The sequence below is a fragment of the Chelonia mydas genome, chromosome 5 (genome assembly GCF_015237465.2).
Source record: "Chelonia mydas isolate rCheMyd1 chromosome 5, rCheMyd1.pri.v2, whole genome shotgun sequence".
In the NCBI taxonomy this organism is placed as follows: domain Eukaryota; kingdom Metazoa; phylum Chordata; order Testudines; family Cheloniidae; genus Chelonia; species Chelonia mydas.
This window is the reverse complement of record NC_051245.2, coordinates 129124057-129150472: the sequence shown is the minus strand read 5'-3', so window position 1 is coordinate 129150472 and position 26416 is coordinate 129124057. Positions and strand designations below refer to the sequence as shown.

Genomic DNA, 26416 nt, shown 5'->3' with positions numbered 1-26416 from the left:
GCCTTAAACTCTAGGCATTTGTCAGGGTTCCTTCCCCACTCTGAACTGAACTCTGGGGTACAGATGTGGGGACCCGCATGAAAGACCCCCTAAGCTTATTTTTACCAGCTTAGGTTAAAAACTTTCCCAAGGCACAAACTTTGCCTTGTCCTTGAACAGTATGCTGCCACCACCAAGTGATTTAGACAAAGAACAGGGAAAGGACCACTTGGAGTTCCTATTTCCCCAAAATATCCCTCCAAACCCATACACCCCCTTTCCTCGGGAGGCTTGAGAATAAACAAGATGAGCACAAACCAGCCTTGGATTTTTAAGACCCAAAAAACCCAATCAGATTCTTAAAAATCAGAACTTTATTAGAAGAACAAAAAAAGATAAGAAAACAACTCTGTAAGATCAGAATGGAAGATAATCTTACAGGGAGTCATATTTAAAACATAGAGAATCCCTCTAGGCAAAACCTTAAGTTACAAAAAGACACAAAAACAGGAATACACATTTCCTCCAGCACAGCGAATTTAAAAGCCAAAACAAAGAAAACCTAACCCATTTTCTAACTAGATTACTTACTAACTTTACAGGAGCTGGAGGGCTTGCATCCTTGATCTGTTCGTGGCAAAGGTATCACACAGACAGACAAAAGCCTTCTTCCTCCCCCTCCAGATTTGAAAGAATCTTGTCAAAGTATCATTGGTCATTTTGGGTCAGGTGCCAGCAAGGTTACCTTAGCTTCTTAACCCTTTACAGGTGAACGGATTTTGCATCTGGCCAGGAGGGATTTTATAGCACTGTATACAGAAAGGTGGTTACCCTTCCCTTTATATCTATAACAGCATTGATTAAATAAACTCCATTATACACCCATCTAGCTTATACCATGCGGCAGATTTTCATTTTTATCACATAAACACCAGAGTTGGCGGGCACAGGAGCTTTCACATCTATGTAATAGATCTGAATCCTTACCTGAGGTCCTCTTGGTCTAGTTCTTAACGAATAGGTGTCCACATAAACCACCATCACAGTTGGCCCTAATTGGGTACAAGCATCATTGTCAACAGAGATCTGGGAACTAATTAAATAATCCTCATTACACATCTAGAGAACAAGGATTTCAAAAGATGTTGTATATGTTGGGGCTTCATATTTTCAAAGCTGCTTAAGTGATTTGGACATGCATTAATTTCTAATGAGAACTGAGCATTAAAATCTCACCCTCAATCTCTAGTATTGTCAAGTTGGCCTCTTTGATATGAATGCTAAATTTAGGTGTTGAATAAGTCCAAACACCACTTTTACCCCACGCCTACTAGTAGCCTATTGCTTAGTTGTAAGAAAAACTCAGAGAATATTGAATCAAATAGTCAGCTGCTTTGAGATGATACTTTTGTGAATGAAACACCTGACTTGGACTGCATTTTATATCTGGGAAATTAGACTAGTGAAATTCCCTCTAAGACCACTCTTTTGGCAAGCTGCCAACAGTAAAAGAAACAAGCTCTCTTCTCCTTCATTTCTAAAGTCCTGTGCTGGAAGTTGCTGTGGAATATAGGTCACTGTATGGTAGTTGCTGGCATTTCCATATAACTGGTCATGGTTTGTGGTCGCGTTCATTCTTGTATTTGACTTCAGGATGCAGATGTTTTCTGTCAGTGCTGGCCACCTTCCAGGGTTATAAATATTGCCTGTAATAAGGAGTAGAGGGGGAAACAGGGCTGTGTTTTATTGGTGGTAGTTAAGGCTACGATTTTGGCACAGAAATGTTTAGTAAATTTCACGATGGAGATGCAGGAAAAAGAACATAGGTCACGGAAAGTTCACCAAATAATGTAGTTTGCATTACATCAACAGAAGAGTATAGTGGGGGTGCTGAAAGATGGGGCCTAGGAAGGGGGTTTTGGAGAGCAAGTCCACCCTGTACTCACCCCACAGCAGCGGCTCCTGACTGGACTCCCTGCCTTTGGTGTTGCGACCTAGCACACAAAGTCACAGCGCCACTACGATTTGGCTCATCCACCCCTCTGTCTCCATCAGCGGAGGGGTGGACAGGCCAAACCTGAGTGACGTTGCGACCTGGTGCTCAGCGCCACTCATTGTGGTGGACTAATCAAATGCATTTTTACAAGACATTTCCAAGGTTTCTCTGACTTTATTCAAATTCACAATTTCCGTGGCCACCGTGATCTCTGTGACAAAACCAGAGGTTGTGCATAGGTTGACATGATATGGCTTTTGAAGGGGTGTGTGTGTGTGTTGGGGGGGGGAAGCACTGTAAGCATATTGGGTGTATAGCAGCAGTTTGCATTGTAGCTGTTTACCCTTTGTATTGTTCAACATTAAAGCTGAGATTTTTTTAAATATGCCTAAGGGAGTCAGATGTCCAGTATGAAGAGAGAGGAGGCTGCCGGCAGGGAATTTTCTGTGGGAGCTATGGGGCTCTAGCAGGGTGGATTTGATTTAAATCGTGATTTAAATCACTAGTCAGGAAGTCTTGATTTAATCATGGATTTCTACATTAAAGTGCATTCTTGTTGGTTGTTATAACCTTAATACATATTCTTCACAACTCAGAGATAGATGTAGGTTTCATTTTTAGAAGATACACACTATACATTTTTAAAGTGATTTATTTTGAAAACTTTTCAGATTAATTTTACAGCTATATCAGAAAATGAATGATTGGTTATTTCATTTACGCAAGGTAATTGAAGCAGATATTTATGAAGTCACTGGGAGGTGAACTATCTCCAATTCAACAGGTTAATCATTAATATTTGGTGGATTTTCTTTCCATGCTGTATTAGGAAGAGAACATCACCAGACAGACATTTAAATTGTTTTATTTAACTAAAACAACAGCGTTACGTATTCTGGATTTTTTCTTCCACAGCAAACATATAATATTTTAACAAAACAAGCATATGAATTTTTGAATTTCGTTAAACATTCAAGATTTTTAAAATCAGGTTTGTTTTTGTTAAAATTGTTAACTAAAATAGTTAAATGAAATATTTTAAAAACAAAAAAAAAATTAAATTGACTATGTCAGCCAGATCAACACGAGAAACCTAAAATATTGGCTTCTGCAGCTAACTCAGTTGTCCTCACCTTCATTTTCCTGTTTGTTCATAATCTGGAGAAGAAAAACAAGCTTTCCTGCTTTTTCAGGTCCCAAACGATTTCTCAATTTGGAATGAATTAGTTCAAAGGAAGAAAATATTCTTTCTACACCGGCAGAAGAAGCTAGTGCTGTTAAAAGTGAGATTATCACATCAACAGTCTCTGTATCCAAGTGCTTAAGTGACTTCCACCAGTTCACTGGTGTGACTTTCTTTAAAACATCGTCAGCAAACATATATTTCTTGAATGGTTCACCCTTAGCTCTGAAGTTTATTACAGTTGGCATTATGGAGGGATGATTGCTGGATGTCCATGTCCTAGCCAACTCCTCTTCTTCAGCAGTTAAGGTTTGACCCTGGTACCGGGCATTGAGAATATTTTCAAGAAAATGAGCTGGAGATAGTGCTTGTCCCATTCGTTTTTTAAATGCTTGTAATTTAACTCTGTCATTGCATATTTCTCTTTTAAGATCTCACTCAGTTCCTTCCAAATTTCAGCAGCATCAGCAATAAAACAGCTATTTCCCTGCGTTTTGTTCAAGGCTACAGAAATAGGCTTCAGGGACTCAGCGTGTGTTCAACATTTCTCTTAAGCCCAATGTTGAGAACTTTGGCTATGACAGAGCCATCTATTTGTTCACTATTTTGTTCATACACTGTCATCAGATTAGGCCAGTTCTTGATACAGTGCTCAAAACAGTCCACTACTGAGTTCCATCGCACATCTTGTGGGAGAGTGAGCTTGGTTCCTCCCACTTTTTTCAGAGCAGCTGCTGCAAAGTGGTTGTTACGGAAGTATTTTGCAATTTCAACAGCATTAGCCTTTATTACTGGAACACTGAAGTCTTTGGCTGGGAGGTGCATCAAATGAGCATTGCAACCGTACGTTATTAGCTTGGGACTCTCTTCTAAATTTCTTCTAATCTTGGATACATTTGCAGCATTGTCTGTGACCAAGATGCAGAGTAGACATTTGAATTTTTTTTTCACAGTTTGTTATGGCTTTTACTGCTACTTCTTGTAAGTATTCTACTGTGTGTGCATTTCCTATTGTATCAATTGTTTCTGGAAGGAAGACCTTCCCTTCTTCTGTTGTCACACAAGCACATATACAACAGGATCATTGTGGACACTGCTCCACCCATCAAGACTCAGGTTAACAATGTTACCCTCTAGACCGTTTGCACACTGCTCAGTTTCTCTTTAGTGTACTTTATATAGCAATTTACCTGCGACATTTGCTCTATTGGGTGGACTGTATCCTGGTCTTAATGACTGAACCATGTTTGAAGTGTGGGTTCTCAATCTTACAGAAAGGAGAGTTTGTTGCATAAACAAACTGGGCAATTTTTTAATCTTTTTGTGATAAGAACCAGCAGATTACAAACTTATCTTTGGTTGTTTCTAGATGATGGAGATTTTTTTTCCTTTTTGCTACAGGTGATTTACAGTGGCTATGTGACATACATGATGTGGCTGAAACACAGTCATTGGCAGATAACTCTGAAACTATAGAAAATAATGGTGATCTTGATGGTGGTAGTCGTCAGAATCCTGTATGTTGAGGATGGATTCTCCTAAACAAAATAAGTCAATGCAGTTATTTAATTATTATATCCATACTGCTCATTTAGTATTACTCATTACATTCACTAACACTCAGTACTACTTTAAAGGTGAAATTGTAAAAGGAAGATCTGCCTATTTCAGCTATTTATTTTTTATCACAACTGCATCTAAAATGCTAGTACCATAGAGTAACAAAGATATGTGTTGCTCAAACATGAGAATTCAAGAATAGTCCAGAAGGAAGACGGGCAGTCCTCAAGAGAGAAGTATGAAATAAAAGTTTACCAACCTGAAGATTCTGCATGTTCAGACCTGTTCCTTTCATCATCTTCAACGCAGCTTCCTCCTGAGAAGGAACACTTCTCATGATGTTTCGTTCGGGAAACCAGGCTTTGCATTTCTTTGTTGCACTGTTTTATTTTGCACGCATGTCTGTCTTACCCACAGGTAGAGGAACTTCATTAAAATATTCCCATACTGGGCCTCTTTTACTAATTATAGGTTTTCCCTTCTAGTGAGAGAATGGTATGGTAGATCTCAAATCAATGAAGGCTACATTCAGAAAGACCTCAAGACTTCTGGAATATGCTGCTCAAACAGTTTCCCTTTTGTTTCTGCTGCCTGTCCCTCCCTTCTCACATTTATCTCCAGACTTCTTCTCCTTGTCCAGATCTATTCCACTCCCAACAATCTTCTATTCATTTAACTTTTTGAAACTTTGCACTTTTAGAGAGAGGTAAGGGATTGACTCTGTGGACGCAAATTTGCAGACGGACAATAGGGCTGAGGTCTGTTATTTCTCACCTCTATATATTATTTATTTATTTAAAAACATTTTTTGCTGTTAACAAGCATGTTATCGCTGGAGACACAAATCCACAGTTTTGAGAACTGCAAAACTAAGCATCTCTGATGGTATCTTCTAGACTGAGCACTGAGTCCCATTGGGTAGATAGAAAGATTAACCTAAATAAGCTATACAGAAGCCGCTGGACCCCCATAAGATTGGGTCCCTAATCCATGAACTATTGGAACTCATTTACAAAACTTTTCTTAAACGTTACATGAATATATTGTCTCATACTGTAGAATTAGAATTTATAATCCCTAGTCCATGATGCGATATCTTTTAGCTATAATGTATCTTAATTAAAACTATCTTTAGATTGCTTTTTTCCTCAAAAAGCATTTTATCAAAAAAATCCAATTTAAATAAAAAAAACCTCATTGATTTTTATCCACCCTAGGCTCTAGAACTTACTCCCCCCGCTTAGTCCGCAACAGCCCAGATTTGGTAACTATAAAGGCATGCTGCAGAAGCTGGGTAAGGCTTTTGGGGAGGGCTGAGGAATGAAGGAGTAGAAAGGAGTGTTTTTGTATTGCAGGTGGTGATTGTCAGGTGGAGTTCCTGCATGAGACATTGTTTCAGTGCCACTGGGGCTACGTTGCAGTATTAATTATGCATTCAGGCATCTGGCGCCTTTTATAGGTGTCTTTTTGTTGTTTAAATCAAAATAAATAAATTCCCAGTAACTGCAATGGCAGTTGGGTGTTCAGTTCCCTTACATGCTTTGAAAATCTCAGTTTGAGAGGATTACTGAAAATGTCCCTCACAAAATATGTGTCTTCTGTAACAGAGCTGGAAGGAAGGGAATACAGATGGAGTTGATTAAAAAATACCCCTGAGGAGCACCACTGCCCTTTCTTGCTGTGAATGCAATGGGTGCTGTAACATGGGAAGAAAGCTGCAGTTCTCACCCCTTTGATGTGGGTGCTCGAAGGCAGAAAGCAGGTGGTGGTTCGTGTGGTGGGGAATTGCATCTTAGCAAAGTTTTTTGGGTCACACTTTATATTAAGAATCCATGTATAAACAGTTAATGAATGATTATCAGACATTTTAATAAACTACTGCTGTGTTATAGATTCCAGTAAATCAGTTAGTGGTTTATAACTATGTGTTCTAGGCTGCTATAACACCTCCTGCTATAAGAAAAGGAGTACCTGTGGCACCTTAGAGACTAACCAGTTTATTTGAGCATAAGCTTATGCTGGAAGGGACCTCGCGAGGGCATCTAGTCTGTCTCACCTCCTGCCTGTAACCACATCTGTCATTTGTTACCCCTTTCTAAATGGAATCTCAGTCTAATTTTGTGTGGGGAAGTTTTGTAGGTTTGTTAATTGTGGGAGGCATGGATCAAAGAGACTTTGGGGGGGAAATGAAGGAGAGTCTGAGCACTGGTGCATTGGGTGTTGGAAAGATGCCCCCCAGGGCAGGTATCTGGACTGGGAGTTGAATGGAGGTGTTAAGAGATCATGGTGAGGCATCAGAGTACAGCCTCTTGGCTCCCCACCAACCCTGGCCATCTCCCTGTCTAGTCTTCCGTAGGTCAGCTCCCTTGTACACACCTGCTTTATCGTACAGTTCACTGCACCCCTGGTCCTGAGGCAGGGCAAAGCTATATAAGGGCCTGTCATAGCGTAGAAGTGCCAGTCCCATTTTGCTCAGGCGCTCTAGCATGGAGGGACTCCTGCCAGGGTGGGCCCCCACCCCGTGCATAGGGGTTAGCAGTGTGCCCCCCCAGTTCCCATTTTTTTCTCCCTCCTCCCTGTGTTCCGTCATATCGCACACCCTGCTCCCCATTTCTCCAGCCTCCTTGTGCAGATCTGTTGTCCCCACCTTGCAGTTACCCTGCCTCCCCTCCCCCACACAATTGCCTCCACAGCTCGTCTTGTCTACTTCTGTGTGGCCCCCGCCCCCCCACCCAGTAGTTCTACCCCACTAAAGGAGTCCCCAGTCAGACTCAAGCTTGTAATCTCCTGGGGGTGGCCTGCTGGCCTGCCCCCCCATCCTCAGGGGGTCCCTCTGGCCCCCAATCCAAGGACAGGAAATCTTTGAGGGAAGGACCACTGCCCTCTCCCACCAGGTGGGACCTGGGCCTGGCAGGTGCATCTGAGCTCTGGCCCATAGTGATCAGGGTTCTCTGGCGCTGAGGATTCCAGGCCATCAATGGGCCTGGATTGTCCATAGAACCCGCCAGCCCGATGCCGGTCCAGAGCCCAGGGTTTCAACAGGGAAGAAGGCCATGGAGGAGATTTTGGTTCCTGGCCTTGGACGGAGACGAACAGCGAGCCCCCTCACCTTGATTCCCCAAAGAGCAAAATTTGGGGGAAGGGTACCTGCCAGCCCTCCACAGGACAGTGGGAGGGAAGGGTGAGAAATGGCCGCCTGGCCCTCCCCCAAGAGACATTAAGGGTCCGTTCTCCTAATGTTGTTTGGGTGGCCCCTGGGATTGTGGGGCAGAGTGAAAGGACCTGTGGAGCTGTGGGGCATTGGGGAAGGGGGGTGGGACCTCTGGTGGGGGAGGACTGCATGGAGGGGCAATGCTGGGGGGTAGCTGCTGGGGAGGAAGGGTTGAAATTAGTGGGAGGGATGTGTGAGGTTAATGGAGCTGTGCCGTGGTGGCAGGAGAGCCGGATCTTTGTAGGGGACATGTGGCCTGGGAGGGGAGGTATTTCTGAAGGGACCTATGTACATGGGGAGCTTGGGAGCACTATCTGGAGCTGTGCCGGTGCTAGGGGAGCCGTGGGGACAACTGGTGTTGTGCTAATGATGGTGGGAATGTTGGGGCAGGCTGGGTGAGTGTTGGGGAGCAGTGGGAAGAATGGGGGTGTGTGTCTGTTTGGGGGTGTGCAAATCCTGTACCCAACACCTACCATCCTGCATCCAGGCTACCGGCAACAGACCCACTGCCTGTGCAGGCTGTTCGTACAGACCCTCGGCCCCAGGTACTTGGTCTCTGAGTGGATCTGGTCAGATTTCCCACTGGCTGCCCCAGTCTGACAAGCCTGTGGTGGCCAGTTGCATTGGGGCTCTCTAGCAGAGCACAGGAGTTTCGACACAAGGGAAAAGCTGTCTCTGAGTTCTGGGCTTGTTGACTGAAAAGTGCAGCCAATTGTTTGACTACGATCACGGTTCGGTCTTAAAAAATGTTCAAGAGACCAAATAACTGAAAGTAGCCAAATGCATTTTCTAAAGACAAAGCAATACAACATGAAAAGGGGACATACGTACTCTTCTTCCAGGAAGCAGTTCTTGTCTTGCAGCGTGTTCCCCTTACACTGAAGGTATGTTTCAAAGATCTGCATTTCAGCTAGTAGTGTTTGTAGTGTGACTTTATAAGTTACACAGCTCTTTATATGTCACTAAATCCATCCCACTAGTTGTAACAGTTCCTTAACTTCTTGTTCTGGGCTGTACTTTTCTTAGCTCTGTTTTGCATATTACGTTCCAAACCAGTTGAGTGGAATAGTACTTGTACTAGGACCCAGAACAAATGTACTTTGATTTTGACAGATTTTGTATTTTCCAGTGCCAAAGTTGACTTCAGCTTTGCAAAGTGTTATGGGATACTTAGCATGCGTGAACAAGAGTAAGCTTAATACCATTCAACTATAAAGCTTTGTACTAATATTTAGATAGAATGTAATGCACAATACATTTTAGTATGGTGTGCAGTGTGTATAAGTATACGTATTGGCTAACAGACTGTTGGCTGCATGTCTGAGGGGAGACTCAGGAAAGGCAGGGGCAGCATAACCAGTGCTTGGACCCAGTGGTGCAGATCCCTGGAGCCACAAAGCACCAGGAGCAGGGAAAGCTGTAGAAAGTAGACGCTCCACATGGTCCCTGCTTCTTGCAGTCTCCAGCCAGCCTTTGAGAGTCAGCTCCCCACCTTAATGCAGCTTCCCCTGCACCTCAGACCCCTTATCTTGATTCGTGCTCCCCTTCCCACTTTTGCCTCCCTCTGCACCTTCTAAAATTCACAGGACCGGCTGTAGCCCTTGCTAGCGCAGCAGGGGCTATGGAGCCTGTATGAACTCTGTTGAGGTCCGTGGCAGCTCCTGCGCACTGGGAGGCCAGTCTGAGTCTGGAAGCAGAACCAAGGTCTGGTACATAGGGAAGCCTGGGAAGGATGGAGTAGATAACTTGAGTGAGCCATTGTAAATCCCAGTTTGCTCACCATAGGATTGCAGATGAGTTACTCTGAGATAATGGTCCACAATTTATGAGTAGCTCATTTTGGGAACTCTTTTTGATGCATCAGTTTGAGCACAACATGTCAAGCACCTGCTATGCAGAGTTACATGTGTTGTGAAAAGTCAGTACAAACAACAAAACACGGGATTTTACTAAACAAATATGTCAATTCTCAACAGTTTTTTAGTTGAGTGGAGTTCATCGTTATCTTGCAGTCTTGCCAATTAATCACCTTTCTGCCAGTTGGAAAGTAAATCTTTCTTGAAAATGTTCCTGAGGTCTTTATTCTTTTTTCTCCCCTTCACATTCCTTCTATCACATAGCAATGCTGGGCTGAAAAACTCACTGTTCGACTCCACAGCTGCCATGGGTGGCAATGAGCTCCTGGAGAAAGATGGCTCCGAAAACCATAGTAAAGATCTTAGCAATGGCACCGACAGCAATTTGGAAGCAGCCAGGAGGCTGGCTAAGCGCCTCTACCAACTGGACCGATTCAAGCGCTCTGATGTGGCAAAGCACCTGGGTAAAAAGTATGTGTTGACACGGGCCACTGTCATTTTTACGGTTGATTCTGTACAATAATAAGAGCAGCTTGAGCGTTGCTTTTTAATAATAAACTTTTTGGGTTTTTTTTAAGCAATGAGTTCAGCAAACTTGTGGCTGAAGAATACCTGAAGTTTTTTGATTTCACGGGTATGACGCTGGATCACTCCCTCAGGTATGTGCTTATGTCCAAACTTCTTGTTCTTTTCACGTTGTCTCAATAGATGTAATTATCCCTAGAGAATCTAAGGAACTGAAGATGGAGTCCAAGGGGAGGTTAGTTCCCGTTCTTTCAGTTTGCAGTTCGAGTGTATAAGAACATAAGAACTGCCATACTGGGTCCGACCAATGGTCCATCTAGCCTAGTATCCTGTCTCCAACAGTAGCAGACAAGTACCAGACAAATCCTGTCTCCGACATTACCAGAGCTTCAGAGGGAGTGTACAGAACAGGGCAGTTGGAGTGATCCAGCTCTGTCTTCCCCTCCTGGCTTTTGGCACTCAGAGGTTTAGGGACACCCGCAGCTGGAGTTGCATCTCTGACTATCTTGGCTAACAGCCATATATTTACTTAGTTCTTTTTTTAACGCATTTATACTTTTGGCCATCACAATATCCCATGGCAGTAAGTTCCACAAGTTAATTGTGTGTTGTGTGAAAAAGTACTTCCTCTTGTTTGTATTAAACCTGCTGTCTAATAATTTCATTGGATTATCCTAGTTTTTGTGTTATACGAAGGGGTAAATAATATTATCTAAGGCTGTCAATTAATCGCAGTTAACTCACGCGATTTAACTCAAAAAAATTAATCGTGATTAAAAAAATTAATCGCGATTAATTGCACTTATAACAATAGAATACCAATTGAAATTTATTAAATATTTTTGGATGTTATTCTACATTTTCAATATTGATTTCAGTTACAACACAGAATACAAAGTGCACAGGGCTCACTTTATATTATTATTTTTGATTACAAATATATGCACTGTAACAATGATAAACAAAAGAAATAGTATTTTTCAGTTCACTTCAGACAAGTACTGAAGTGCAGTCTCTTTATCGTGAAAGTGTAACTTACAAATGCAGATTTTTTTTTTTTGGTCACATAACTGCACTGAAAACCAAAACAGCGTAAAACTTTAGAGTCTACAAGCCCACTCAATTCTCCTTCTTGTTCAGCCAATTTCTAAGACAGACAAGTTTGTTTACAGTGACGGGAGATACTGTCGCTTGCTTCTTATTTACAATGTCACCTGAAAGTGAGAACAGGCGTTTTCATGGCACTTTTGTAGCCGGTGTTGCAAGATATTTACATGCCAGATCTGCTAAACATTCGTATGCCCCTTCTTGCTTCGGCCACCATTCCAGAGGATATCCTTCCATGCTGATGATGCACATTAAAAAAGAAAATGCGTCAATTAAATTTGTGACTGTACTCTTTGGGGGGAGAATTGTATGTCTCTTGCTCTGTTTTATCCGCATTCTGCATATATTTCATGTTGTTATAGCAGTCTTGGATGATGACCCAGCACGTGTTCGTTTTAAGAACACTTTCACAGCGGATTTGACAAAATGCAAAGAAGGTACCGATGTGAGATTTCTAAAGATAGCTACAGCACTCGACCCAAGGTTTAAGAATCTGAAGTGCCGTCCAAAATCTGAGAGGGACGAGGTGTGGAGCGTGCTTTTAGAAGTCTTAAAAGAGCAACACTGTGATGCAGAAACTACAGAACCCAAACTACCAAAAAAGAAAATCAGCCTTCTGCTGGTGGCATCTGACTCAGATGATGAAAATGAACATGCATCAGTGCGCACTGCTTTGGAGCGTTATTGAGTAGAACCCATCATCAGCATGGAAGCATGTTCTCTGGAATGGTGGTTGAAGCACGAAGGGACATATGCACCTTTAGCTCATCTGGCATGTAAATATCTTGCAACGCCATGCGAATGCCTGTTCTCACTTCCAGGTGACATTGTAAACAAGAAGCAGGCAGCATTATCTCCTGCAAATTGTAACCAACCTTGTTTGTCTGAGTGATTGGCTGACCAAGAAGTAGGACTGAGTGGACTTGTAGGCTCTAAAGTTTTACATTGTTTTATTTTTGAAAGCAGTTTTTTTTTGTACATAATTCTACATCTGTAAGTTCAACTTTCATGATAAAGAGATTGCACTACAGTACTTGTATGAGGTGAATTGAAAAATACTATTTCTTTGTTTTTTACAATGCAAATATTTGTAATCAAAAATAAATATGAAGTGAGCCCAGTACACTTTGTATTGTGTTGTAATTGAAATTAATATATTTGGAAATGTAGAAAACATCCCAAAATATTTAAAATAAATGGTATTCTATTGTTCAACAGTGCGATTAATCGCGATTAATTTTTTAAATCACTTGACAACCCTAATATTATCATAATATTACTAAAGAAACTAAAAATTGGTGACATTCCCTGGAGGGAAACACTTTTGTTGAATTGTTAAAATTCTTGGTGTGACATTACCCAGGGTGCAGTGTTGACTGCTGAACAGCTGTGTCTCCTTCATTCTCCAACTTGGGGTACCTTTTACACTGCTTCGCTGTGAGAGCAGCCACTCCTGGTCTGCTCACACCCACCTTCCAGCATGTAAATTACTTCCAGTTATCTGGTATGAGTGGTACGGGCATCTACTCTTGACTTACACTGCAGGGCAACACCAGCCAATTCCCAGTCCCAGACTGCCCCCCTGAAATGTGAGTCTTGTATTGCCTAGCCCTCTCCTGGACAACACAAGCTCATATAAAGTCTGTCATTTTATTAATAGAAAATGATATGCACAAATCCTGTTATCTCAAATGGAGTTTCCCAAACACTTCAGTCTAAGCACACACTGGCTTAGATAAAACAATAAAACAAGTTTATTAACTACAAAAAGATAAATTTTAAATGGTTACAAGTAATGAGGCATAATTACAAGTTGGTTACAAGAAAATAAAAATAAACGCTACTGATTCCTAACTTAACAAGTTAGAGTGAATTCAAAGCAAAGGTGTCTCTCACCACGTTTTAGCAGTCTTACTGGCTGAATTCCGTTCTGCCGGGATCCCTCACCAGCCCAGTGATGCTTCCTTTGTCCTTCATGTGTTGTCAATGTCGTGAGTAGAGATGAAAGGAGTAATTTGGAGCCTCTGTTCCCCATTCTTGCACCTTTTCCTCTTTGAGAATCCTCTCCAGCTGGGGGGTCAGGAGACAGAAAGTCTATGGGGATGGGAACCTCCAGCTGTTTCTTTGCCAAGATGTAAATTTCTTGTTCATACCCTTTTTCCTGCCAAAAGAATGGCCATTTAACGAGGTGCAGGTCCATTTGATTTCGTTGACACCTGGCTGAGGCGTCAGTTTGCCTTTTGTCTCTGAGGAACTGGTTTCTGGTTGCTTTTCTAAACTTGGAACGTGTCTCAGTAATGTTATACAGTAGACATTTATAACTTTGCATACAACGTTACCACATATATTTCACCAGGACAATGATCAGCAAATTATGATTTTTCAGATGCTACCTCACAAGGCATACTCGGTACAAAATTTAATATAGCCTTGTAAAAGGGGTGAACATAGAAGTATAGACTGTCCGAGGGGAACAAATAATAGCACTGTGCCCTCGCTGTGATGTGTTAAAAGTTAATAGGAAAGACATGATTGAGTCAGTGCAGAAGTGCTATGAATCAGAAGAATGAGGGAATTTGACAGCTGAATCATGAAATGCGCCAAGCCTTTTTGGAATTCAGGCTCTCCAGCTGCACTGCATGCTGTAGGTACTAAGCTCTTCTGAAATCTTGTAAGCATCTAAAAACATCTAGAACAATGGGAGCTGCTGGGTGCAGGACCCTTTTGAATATGGGTGCTCAGTACCCTTCTGAAACGCTGGCCCGAGCATTTTAGCTTCCTAGTTTTTAGGAATTTTCAGAATTGGGCCTCTCCCTTAAATATTTCTGTTTGTTATTTTTAGGAGTGGAAACATCCCCTCTATGTGGCAACAGTCTGCTAGCAGTGATATAAGTGTCCTGACAGCTAAATAGTAATAATTTTAAAGGAGAGAGCTTTTTTTCCATTGATACAAAACTATGAAGATTAGTTTACAACTGGCTCTTGTCCAAAAAAAAAGGGGACTTTTTGCAAGTGTAGTTTCCAGGAGCTCAGTCCTGGAAGGGGCTGAGCACTGTGACCCGCTCCAACAATGCACGTAAGCATGTATTTAACTCTTTGAAGACTATGGTACTAGTCATGTGCTTAAATTAAGCATGTGCTTAAACACTTTGCTAGACTGGAGTAAGAATCCTCAGCTCCATGCAGGATCGAGCCCCATGTTGTGGAATAATCGCTGCATATTTATAAGCCATGCAGTGTGATTCCAGATACACTTTATATTTTAAATGGTGAAATCCAGTACCCTTCAGTGCATGTTTTGGGGGGGGAAGGTGTTCTTCCCTTGATTATTCATAACTCCCATTTATATTAATAGTAGTGATCGTCAATAAAATATATGGTACAGTAGTTGTCCAGAACATTGCAACATCAGTGTTACTACAGATCCAGACTGTGCCTGGCTATTACATGGTGTGCAGGGGCGAGCGTGCAGAGAGCCTTTCACCCACCACTTTAAGGCCTGTCTCAGTCACAGACCCTGCTCCCTAGGGGCACATATCACAGCAAAGGGGAATGGGAGAGGCAAGGAGGAGGTGGAGCCATAGCTCTTGATGGGGTGAGGCAGCTTCATATCACCCACAATGCAGGGTTGTGTATATTGGCAATAATCTAGCCCCTAATACGTTTGGGCCTGTTCCACTCAATATTGCAGTATTCTTCGGATAAAATAATGGAGGATATATTTTGTGCTGAATATTAATTTCTATGATCCCGTGGCTTCCCTTGCTTTTGTCTTATTTGTTAGATTGTAGATTTGTCAGGGCAGAGGACATGTCGTATCTGTTTGCAAAACACTGTTCAAATGGAGGGCAGCGATATGAACTGGGAAGAGACTAGAGTTCCTAGCATGGCACAGTTTTGTGTTTAACTATGAAGCAGATTGTTTAAAATTCATATATAAAATTATTAACAGTCCTCGCACGTCCATACACACACACAGATATAAGATCTGGTGATGCAGAGATCTCCTAGGCAGCCAGCATCAACTCTCTCTCTCTCTCTCTCTCTCTCTCTAAAATATGAGATGATTCAACTATACCGCTGTGGACTTCCTGCATCATGTAGTCTAAATAAAAGGAGCATTTACTAGTACAGTTTTGCCGACCACAAGGGCTCAAAAATCACGAGTCAGGCCCCCAAAATCCCGAGAGTTTCAGAAATAGCACATCTGGTGTACGTTTTATTTGCCTTCTTGTGTTAAGCATTCAAGATTTACATTTTCAAGTTTTTCTTTGCGACCATGAGGGCTGGAAGCATCCTTTTTAAAAATAAAAAAATGAAAGTGGCCCATGCGATCACCTGACTGCAGGAGTTGGTTGTTTACAAAGAGCACAAAATTTCAGTGGAGGAGTTGGCAATGCTGCCGGGATGAAGGATGCTTTTATGGCTAGGAAACTGCTGTGAGACTCAGAAGGCTTGTGTGTGTGTGGAGTGAGGGGGGCACTTCTGGCTTTGCACAAACTTTCCTGTGACATTGGGCAAGTCATAGTCTCCCTGTGCCTCAGTTTGCCCTCAGTAAAATGGGAACAGTATTGGACTTCCTTACGGTGCTGTGGTGAGGATAGATTCATTAGGGCCAGATGGTTCCTGCTCTTGTGCACTTGGGTGAGGGAGCCTCACTTCCCTTCCTCCCTTCCCTGGAGCTCCCCACAGGGCCGCATGGCCTCACACCATCCCCACACTGGGGATCCTCAGGGCACAGTCTGGCCCTGATCATTTGGGAGGCCTGGGGTACTGTGGTGATAGATGCTAGAGAGATGGCTAACCATAAACATTATTGTCTCTGAAGCTGTTTAATCCAGGGCAGTAAGGTAAACCTTCAATCCCACAGAACCTTAACGCACATGCCTAGCTTACTACCATGAGTGGTGCCATTGATTTCAGTGGGACTATTCACAGGAGTAAAGTTAAGCACGTGCCTAGGTGCCTGCAGGATAGGGACCAAAGTGATCATTTAAAGAACAACAGAAAATGCATTTAAAAATTGCACCATCCACAATACCAGGCTTGCACCAGTCTTCCATCAAAGTCCAAATAGGTAGTGGTCCCAGGTGTGCTCTTCTTTTTTATCCCTTGCATATTCTTTATCCAAAAAGCCTCCAAATACAAGAGGAAAATATTTAAAATAATACAGTTTTGTGTCAGTACATTTATGCCACTGCTCAGACCATCAATAACTTGCCTTCCCCTTTTGGGTTAAGTACATAGGGAATAATTATCTAGTTGGGCTTTCTTCCATTAGAAGACTCTTGGAAACAAGTTTTTGATATGCAGTCATTTATCCATTACTGTGAAATGTGCTATATTATAAGGGCAATGCCATGCCAGTAGAGATCTGTGTTTTTAATTTCAGCTTTCTTTAAACTTCTTCTAGGAGTTTCTTTAAAGCCTTTTCACTTATTGGAGAAACTCAGGAAAGAGAGAGGGTATTAATCCACTTCTCCAACAGATACTATCAGTGTAACCCAAACACCGTTTCTACTCAAGGTAATTTTGCTTCTGATTTCTAGGTCATGGGCATTCCTCTTTGTTCTTTCACTTTGGGCTATCGCCTGTATGTTTCCTGCTTGAAATATTCTCCTGCCTGAGGAAAAACAAGTACATGCATGAAAATGGACTGTTTGTGGAAGGCGAGAGATTGACAACAGTGGGAATGGGAGTCCTCTAGTTTATCCTTGCCAGAAGTATGGACATAGGCAGGGCACCCAGCCCTCTGTGGAGAAAGAGGTGGTTAGGGACTATTTAGAAAAGCTGGACGTGCACAAGTCCATGGGGCCGGACGAGTTGCATCCGAGAGTGCTGAAGGAATTGGCGGCTGTGATTGCAGAGCCCTTGGCCATTATCTTTGAAAACTCGTGGTGAACGGGGGAAGTCCCGGATGACTGGAAAAAGGCTAATGTAGTGCCAATCTTTAAAAAAGGGAAGAAGGAGGATCCTGGGAACTACAGGCCAGTCAGCCTCACCTCAGTCCCTGGAAAAATCATGGAGCAGGTCCTCAAAGAATCAATCCTGAAGCACTTACATGAGAGGAAAGTGATCAGGAACAGTCAGCATGGATTCACCAAGGGAAGGTCATGCCTGACTAATCTAATCGCCTTTTATGATGAGATTACTGGTTCTGTGGATGAAGGGAAAGCAGTGGATGTATTGTTTCTTGACTTTAGCAAAGCTTTTGACACGGTCTCCCACAGTATTCTTGTCAGCAAGTTAAGGAAGTATGGGCTGGATGAATGCACTATAAGGTGGGTAGAAAGCTGGCTAGATTGTCGGGCTCAACGGGTAGTGATCAATGGCTCCATGTCTAGTTGGCAGCCGGTGTCAAGTGGAGTGCCCCAGGGGTCGGTCCTGGGGCCGGTTTTGTTCAATATCTTCATAAATGATCTGGAGGATGGTGTGGATTGCACTCTCAGCAAATTTGCGGATGATACTAAACTGGGAGGAGTGGTAGATACGCTGGAGGGGAGGGATAGGATACAGAAGGACCTAGACAAATTGGAGGATTGGGCCAAAAGAAATCTGATGAGGTTCAATAAGGATAAGTGCAGGGTCCTGCACTTAGGATGGAAGAATCCAATGCACCGCTACAGACTAGGGACCGAATGGCTAGGCAGCAGTTCTGCGGAAAAGGACCTAGGGGTGACAGTGGACGAGAAGCTGGATATGAGTCAGCAGTGTGCCCTTGTTGCCAAGAAGGCCAATGGCATTTTGGGATGTATAAGTAGGGGCATAGCGAGCAGATCGAGGGACGTGATCGTTCCCCTCTATTCGACACTGGTGAGGCCTCATCTGGAGTACTGTGTCCAGTTTTGGGCCCCACACTACAAGAAGGATGTGGATAAATTGGAGAGAGTCCAGCGAAGGGCAACAAAAATGATTAGGGGTCTAGAGCACATGACTTATGAGGAGAGGCTGAGGGAGCTGGGATTGTTTAGTCTGCAGAAGAGAAGAATGAGGGGGGATTTGATAGCTGCTTTCAACTACCTGAAAGGGGGTTCCAAAGAGGATGGCTCTAGACTGTTCTCAATGGTAGCAGATGACAGAACGAGGAGTAATGGTCTCAAGTTGCAATGGGGGAGGTTTAGATTGGATATTAGGAAAAACTTTTTCACTAAGAGTGTGGTGAAACACTGGAATGCGTTACCTAGGGAGGTGGTAGAATCTCCTTCCTTAGAGGTTTTTAAGGTCAGGCTTGACAAAGCCCTGGCTGGGATGATTTAACTGGGAATTGATCCTGCTTCGAGCAGGGGGTTGGACTAGATGACCTTCTGGGGTCCCTTCCAACCCTGATATTCTATGATTCTATGATTCTATGAGGGCAACCTTACTCATATTGGCCTCAGTTCAACAAGGTATTTAAACATGCCTAAGTACTTGAGTAGTTCCTCAGCGTGGCTCCGTACATGCTTAAAATTGGGCATGTCCTCCCTGGCCTCCTTTCATGTAGGCGAGCTAACATCAGTTAGTAGGCAACTTCCTCTTCAACACTCTTGGTAATTTTTAAAATTTGGGGAAAAAAAAAAAAAAACTAAACCAAGAAAGAAAACATTCCTGAGTAAGAGGGCAAACTATCTGCTGACATAACTCCATTGAATTCAATGGAGTTACACCAACAGAGAATTTGACCTAAAAATTCCAACTACATTAGATCATACGTAAGTCTATAATAAAGATAGCAGGAAAAGAAAGAAAGGAAAAATATATTTCAGGCCCCCCTTAATCCCAGCTACCTAGATGATTTTAGCTACGAATACATTAAAAATTGGGGTGGTAGAAGATGAATAACCAACTGTGCACAACACAGAGGAAATAAGACATTGTTTGGAGTCAGGGTCAAGAATTGGGTATGGAGGGAATTAGAATTAAATCTACAGTAGCTGACTCCATACTAAACTGATATTTTCCTCCATGACACTCTTGGGAAGTGAATTGTTGAATCTAAAATAAATGTTTAGCTTCACCCAGAGCCGAGGGGTTGATTGTGTCTTTTGGCTCAGCCCTGTACGGGGAAGTGTGGTTAGCGGCTGCATCCCAGTAGGGGACCACCGAAGGATGTGTGATGCAGAGTCACAGTTCCGGAGAAGTGATTTGCCTGCGCCAGGAGCGGGGTACAGCTTAAATTCAGCTTTTCTGGCTGGAGCACTGAGGGTGTGGCACCTAGGTTCTGCCTGCTCCCTGCTTATCTCTGCCCCCCTCCTGGACACTTGCCCACCTCCGGTTTGTGCCTGGGGTAGCCTGCCCCAGCTAGCATGGGTGGTCATATCAGCAGACAGCACCGTGCTGGCTTCAGCGCCAGTAGTGCAGTCCTGGCCTGGACCCTGGACCCTGGCCTGCGGTGCTGTCTCTCGTGCAGTGGTGACTGGTGTTAGCGGGACTCGAGCTAGCTTAGGTAGGCTAGTCCAGGCAAAGCTTTTGCTGGGTTGAGGGACTGCTCAGGTGCTCCATGTAATTCTAGCAGGGGTGCCATTTGCAGCCAGACATAATGCCTCGAAGTGGACAGTGTCCCTCTGATCCCCTGCAAATATCAGCAGGAACCTTTTTGTTTCATCCGCTGACTGGGGGGGATTTTTTGCGTCCAGTAGAAGTAGCAATACTTTAAATTGACGATCAGCTTCCGATATTGAATTTCAGCCATCAGCGGAGCTCTTGGGACCCAGTGAGCCCTTGGTTACGAAGTGGAACCTTCATCCCCTTCAGTGGAAACGCAGGGATGTAACGGGGAGTGGACTGTTTCAAATTCAGTGTTCCTTGTTTGAGAGATTTTGCTTAGATTTCTTTGAGAATGAAGGCACATGCTTCATTGGGAAATGCATTGTGCAATCATAGAATCATAGACTATCAGGGTTGGAAGGGACCTCAGGAGGTCATCTAGTCCAACCCCCTGTGATCTGTGTATCTGTACTGGAACACCACAAATCGAAACCCTGGGTGAATGGAAGTTACCCTTGCTGGTGATGGTGGCTGCTGCTGTTTTATTTAACGCTACTGTAGTACCCCGATATATCACTCTGGATTCTACTCTGTGGTACAGACACCTAGGGTAATATGATTCCTGCCTCAAAGAACGTACTCTCTTAGGATGTGTCTACACCGCAGGATTCGTTCAGCCTCGTGTAGTGTATGTACGTGCATAGCCCCCCAGCATGGGTATAAATAGTAGTGTAGACGTGAGGCACGGATTAAGCCAGTGAGGTAAAGACGCACAAGAAGGGTGTGGTTATATACTAAGTACATACCCTACACGTTCTATATTGGCCCAAGCCATGACTCCCCATCTACACTGCTGCCTCCCGATGCTGGAGCCTTTCCTTGCTGCAGTGAAAGGCTCTGGCCGTGGGGAGCAACTGAAGCCTTTCTGCATCGCCTCCCCTCTGCCAGAGCCTTTTACCGACACCTGTAGCTACACACCTCAGTGTGGACACAGCCTGCTTTTCACTGGGATGCCTAGCTACAGGTGCACCCCACTGAAAGTGATTTGTAGCATAGACATAGCCTTAGGGCCTGATCCTGCAATGAACTCAGCATATACATAGTCCGGCTGGCTTCAAGATACGATCACATACTATTTATTTCCGTAGGACCCCTGCCCTGTTCAGTGCACAGGATGGACAGTGCGTACGGCCCCATGCTTTATTCACTGCACACCATCCAGACCTCCCGCTGAACAGGAAATTGTTAATTTCCTCACTGTTTGTTTGTTTTTTTAATGGTGCTCATCAGTGTAACAGTTGAATGCTTCATAGAGAGGGATGAATGTGTCTTCACCCTTCCCCAGTGAGCTGATACCATGACCCCCACTTTACAGATGGGGGTACTAAGGCACAGAAAGATGAGAGCGACATTTTCAAGTGTTCACTAGTGTGGGGTGACCAATGCGAGACACCTAGGGCCTGATTTTCACAGATGGTGAGCACCCGCACCGCCCATCGACTTCAGCTGGATTAGTAGGCCGTCAGCACTTTGGAAAGCTGGCTCTGGACGTCTCAAAATGAGGCCTCAGGAAAATGAGGAACACACAGTCAGTGGCTGCTTCCGCAAATGTTGGCCTACATGTCTTTGCCAATGCCACATAATCAGCCAGTGGCAAAGCCTGAGAGAACCCATTTCTGCCGGCTTCTAGTCCAGTGCTCTCCCCTAAAGAGCCCCTTCCTGTGGATCCCGGCCACACTGGCTGCACAGCATGCGGCTCCTGCAGCGTATGCGGCTGGGGTCCTGTGAGCAGCAGCAGCCTCTTCCACTGTACAGCCCTGCCTCATTCAGAGTCGAAGGCAAGCAGTGCCGGAGGCAGGGGTCCTGTGGGGGGAACTCGTATGTGACCATGTTATTCGGGCCTATGTTTCTGGAAGACCAGACATACCGACTGAGAGAGGCTATAACATCTCTTTGCTGGAAGGTCAGTGGTGTCCCAGGCAAGGAGACAGGGGTTTATTCTTTCTGGTTTGGCCCTAATGAGCCAAAAAAAAAAAAAAGAACGGATTCCATTTGGCGTATTGATGCCAGCAAAAGTAGCCGGGAGTGTGGTTTCAAATCTACGTTATCTTATCAGTTGATGCTGCAAGACAGGTTTGTCAGGTGATAAAAGACAAAAGAAAGTATGAGATGAACTGACTTTTCCGTTACATTACTTTAGATTGATTTTCCTGCATTTTTCTGTGTGTTACCTGATGAGCAGATTCCCCTTAAAGGCAGAGGCAGACTCAATTGGGGAGCAAGGTCCTAGTGCAACCTGAGCTGATCTTAAATACATTGTCCTGGGTAGTGTGTGTTTATGTGTAGGGTGACCAGACGTCCCAGTGTTATTGGGACCTTCCCGATAGTAGGGGCTTTGTCTTATATATGTAACTATACTCCCACCCCACCCCACCCCGAAAAAAGAGTGTCCCACGTGTTCACACTACTATCTGTGTGTGATATTTGCTCTGTTTCTTTTCCCAGATGGAGTCCATTGTCTCACCTGTGCAGTGATGCTGCTGAACACTGACCTACATGGCCATGTGAGTGCACATGCCAAGAACATGCTATGCCCTTGTTTTCAGGAAGAGCTCGCCTGTCAAAGTTGAGCTTTCAGGAAGTGGTGCTGGTCACAGATCAGCCCTCAAGCGCTCCTTGTTTTGCATGGTGCTCCCCTTTGGGAGCAGGACGGCCACTGGCCGCTCTGCTAGCAGCAAAAGGCGCATAGGCATCCTCGCCGCCTGTGTCCTTGGATGCAGTTGGAGTCCCTATACTCCCCAGAGCACAGACACTGCTTCCTCCATAGGGTGTCTCAAAGGCGGTCACCTGACAACTGGCCAGCAGATCCTGTTGGGGGGAAAAGCTGCACCCCCAGAAGGGGTGTGACAGTGGGTGTGGTTCCCTGCATGCCCCCCCGACCTTCAGAAGGGTTGTGCCCACTACCCCAGTTGCAACATTGCCCATCCCTCCTCTGTGTTGCTCTTCCTGGGGACACAGCCTGTTCCGACCTGGCAGCAGCAGTGTCTGTTGGCTTCTACCTTCCCTGCTGCTTTGCTGTCCTGGGGAGGAGGCGAAAGAACCTGGGAGGAAATGGGGATGTTTGGGCAGCCAGTTATGAACTGAAAGCCTAGTGACCACAGTTAACGTCCGTTCGGTATCCCCTGCAGCTAATGTGAAAACACACATGAACCAAATAAGCCAAAGGGTGTGTCCAGCGCACTGGTGCAGTAGGAGACCACAACATGTATTTCAGTGCTCCAAGCACCCCATTGTATGTGCTCATGGTGAGATATGACTGCTCTTAATTTTAACCTTTTGCTGCACATTTTTGGAGGAGTCTCCACTACACATCTAGGGTCTAATTCTGCACCCCTTAAGTGACCTGGAATAGCACTTACCCTCAGGACTATTGGCGTCAGCCGGCTGACTTGCATGAATGAGAACTAGTCAGCATACGCTGTTTCCAGAAAACACATGCATTTCCACAAAAGCAAATGCTACCCAACAATAGCTTGACCTTGCAGTCTGTCATGTCATGTCATGAAACCCCACTGAAGCTAATAGGAGCTTTGCTTGCATGAATGACTGCAGCATCAGGCCCAGAGTAATTTACTCTCCAAGATAATGGTATTGGCAATACAGAGGGTAGAGTGAGATTCTTGTGGAAATCTGGATTCCATGCTGATTTCCAGTGGGAAGTGGAGTTTCTTCTTGTTGGACAGAGCCGGAAAAGGTGTAACACAGTCATGCTTTAAATGGAGACGTAATTCGGGACTCTACCATGCCTGCTAGAGATCGATCCATGTTGGGTGCAGTGCAGAACTCCCTCTCCCAAAGGAGTGCAAGGAGGGATTCTGCCCTCAGGGGAGCGAGTAGCTCCCAGGGGGAGCCACATCGCTAAAATGGGTGCACAAACTCCCTCCCTAGGTCCCTGCTTGGTTGTTTCACTTTGTGGCCATGCAACCTCCCTGTCTCTTGTGGGTGTGTCTTTTGTGTCCCATTGGCGCACAGAAGGAACAATTCTGACAGGCACTTGTTCAAGGGAGGGCAAGACTCCTGGACACAGTGTAAGAGCCTGGGAGAATCGAACCGCAATCTCTAGCCCCTTTTCATTCAGTGCCATTCTACTCATAGCCACTAGGTGGCGGAGAAGGACCGGCACTTGCCCGAGTTATCCTTGCTCAAGCAGACCATGGCAGACGGGCTCTCTGCCCTACAGGTTAAAATTAAGGCAAGGACACAAACTGTACCTCAGCCATCCGAGGTGGGGAGGGGAGCTATGTGATCAGAGGCTGAGATGTGGGGGTAGGGTGGGAGGAATGCAAACTTCAACTGGTTTGATGTGGCTGTTTAATTTGTATTTCAGAAAATGTATTTACGATGCATGGAGACCTGCCTTAAAGCACCCCAGGGACCGACACAAACTGGGTTCTTAATGGGGAGGGGTATTCTAAATGAAGCAAGGCAGAGCTGTCCTTCAGACATTTGGGAACCTTTGGGGGTGGCTCTTACAAGAAAGGAGGTTGCCCCTTGTACAGAACTTCAGAGCAACTCCAAGGAACTTATAAAAGTTACAGCTAAGACTTTCAAAGCTGTCCAAGGGACTTCAACATCCATTTCCCATTAGTTTTAATGGAGAGTGGGAGTCCAAAGCCCCTAAGTGGCTTTGCAGATCTCAGCCTCCAGGTTTTATAAGGGAAAAGAAGTTACAAGCAAACTCTACTCCCAGCAAACCACATTCTGCTACCCTCTCATGTTGAGCACAGTACCTTACTCCTCCGGGAGTCCCACTGAAATTGATGGCACCTCTCAAGGAATAAGGCAGCACTCATCATGAGTAAAAATAAAGATACAGGAATCTGCCCCATAGTGTGCACTCTCAGATTGCTCCTTTGTTTAGCATGGTGTTTAGCTGGAGACTATCCCTTTACACGGCTGCTGAGGCTAAGCTGATTCTGTTTGTCATAAGACCATGTAACCCTGCAGATTTCTGTGACTGGTGGTTATTACCATGTTGTCTTAAGTGTGGAGAAGGCAGAGCAGCTGCCATAACAACTAACAGAACCCTGCATGTATTTCTCTTGTCCTTTTCTTCCTTGGATCACCTGTAATCTTTTTATTCTTTTGCATTTTCCTTCTAGGTGGTAAGTTGGGTGTTTATAACTTTGAATGCAGCCTCTTCTGCACATATCATAACTGCCTGTTTTCTAACTGTAGTATCATGCTCCAACCTGTTAGCATGACTCTGCTATGCCATGAAGCCTACTAAAGGAGTCAGTGAATGGATCTAATGAACCCCCTTTATTCCTCCTTGTCTTGCTGCAGTTCATCCTCTTTCCATGTACTGGAGTAACCCACTTCAGTTACCATGTGCTGGAAAAGAATATCAAAGAAGGAACCTATTAATATGGGTAGCAACCCACTTCAAGTGGGGAAATGAATTGTAATTTTAGGGTCTGACTGTAGCAGCAAAAGCCTAAATCTAAAATTAAAACTTCACCCTCTCAGAGCTGTTTTTTGAAGCTTAATAAAAGCAGGAGTTAGGGCCAGTTGGGGGCTAGTGTGCAAGCTGTACTGCTCCAGGAGGCAGTGTAGGTCAGAGACACCCCTCTGATGGCACAGTTCCTTCCTGGTCACCCCTTTGCTCTGTGAGAAGGGGGTAGTGATTTATAGCTGTCTTATACAGTAGCAAATCTCCTTGTTGGATCAGCATTGCTCGGTGATGTGCTGGGAGTGGAATCCTGGCTCGGCCTGCTCCTCACCTCTCCCTGCCCATGTTCTCTGGTGAGGAGTAGCAGGCACAAAGAACAAGGGATGAAGTAGCCCTAAAAGTCCATAACTTATATAATAGATGGAGCTCCTCAGGTCTGTCTGCACAGCAGAGTTAACCCGGGCCCTTCTTCACGTGTTTCCCTAACCCAGCTCCTGTCGCACATGGAGCCCTCTTGTCAGAGTCTTGTGGTGCTTTCAGCCCAGCTGGGTTATAGGCTCGAGCTGCTTTAACTCAGGGTGGTAACCTGTCCACTTTGTAGTGAGTGATTCAGTGTCTTCCCACGTGCCCAGATGGGCAGACAAGTTCTCCCATAGTTCACTGGGAAAGAATCATAAAGTGGCTCAGCTTATTGCAGTGCTGAGAACCATGGGATATACCCCCCAGAAGTCCTAGTGACACATACTGGGGAGCGCAGCACCAGTGAGGACACTGACTTGCATGGGCCTTTGCAGTCTGGCTGTTCACAGCCAGGCTAGGCTAACCTGGGTGCTCCGACCCTGCTGCTGATCACCCAAGTGCAAGTGAGACTATAAACCAAAAAAGACCCTTTGGATTGGAAATGCCAGTGCAGCCCCAACCTCAGGGAGTCACCGAAAGTTAGGGTTAAAAATATCAGGTTTAATTCAGAGCTTTATTTTCCAGTTCTAGTTTTGGTTTCTTAGCCTGGTGGAAGAGGTTCTTCCCAGCTTCCGGACAGCAGCTTTGGCAACATGGCTCCAGCTTTCTCTGAAGTCAGACC

The 26416-nt window shown here is 44.5% G+C and overlaps 1 protein-coding gene across 6 annotated transcripts in view; it reads left to right on the top strand.

Annotated features, from left to right (window-relative positions):
- Positions 1–26416, top strand: part of PSD3 (pleckstrin and Sec7 domain containing 3) — a 141228-nt gene that overhangs the window by 53761 nt on the left and 61051 nt on the right. For all 6 annotated transcript variants that reach the window (XM_037902320.2, XM_043546931.1, XM_043546930.1 and 3 more), the window contains 4 exons: positions 10050–10256; positions 10364–10444; positions 16831–16943; positions 22389–22447. In XM_037902320.2, coding sequence (XP_037758248.1) covers positions 10050–10256; positions 10364–10444; positions 16831–16943; positions 22389–22447 — 460 coding nt within the window. The remainder of the gene's footprint in view (positions 1–10049; positions 10257–10363; positions 10445–16830; positions 16944–22388; positions 22448–26416) is intronic.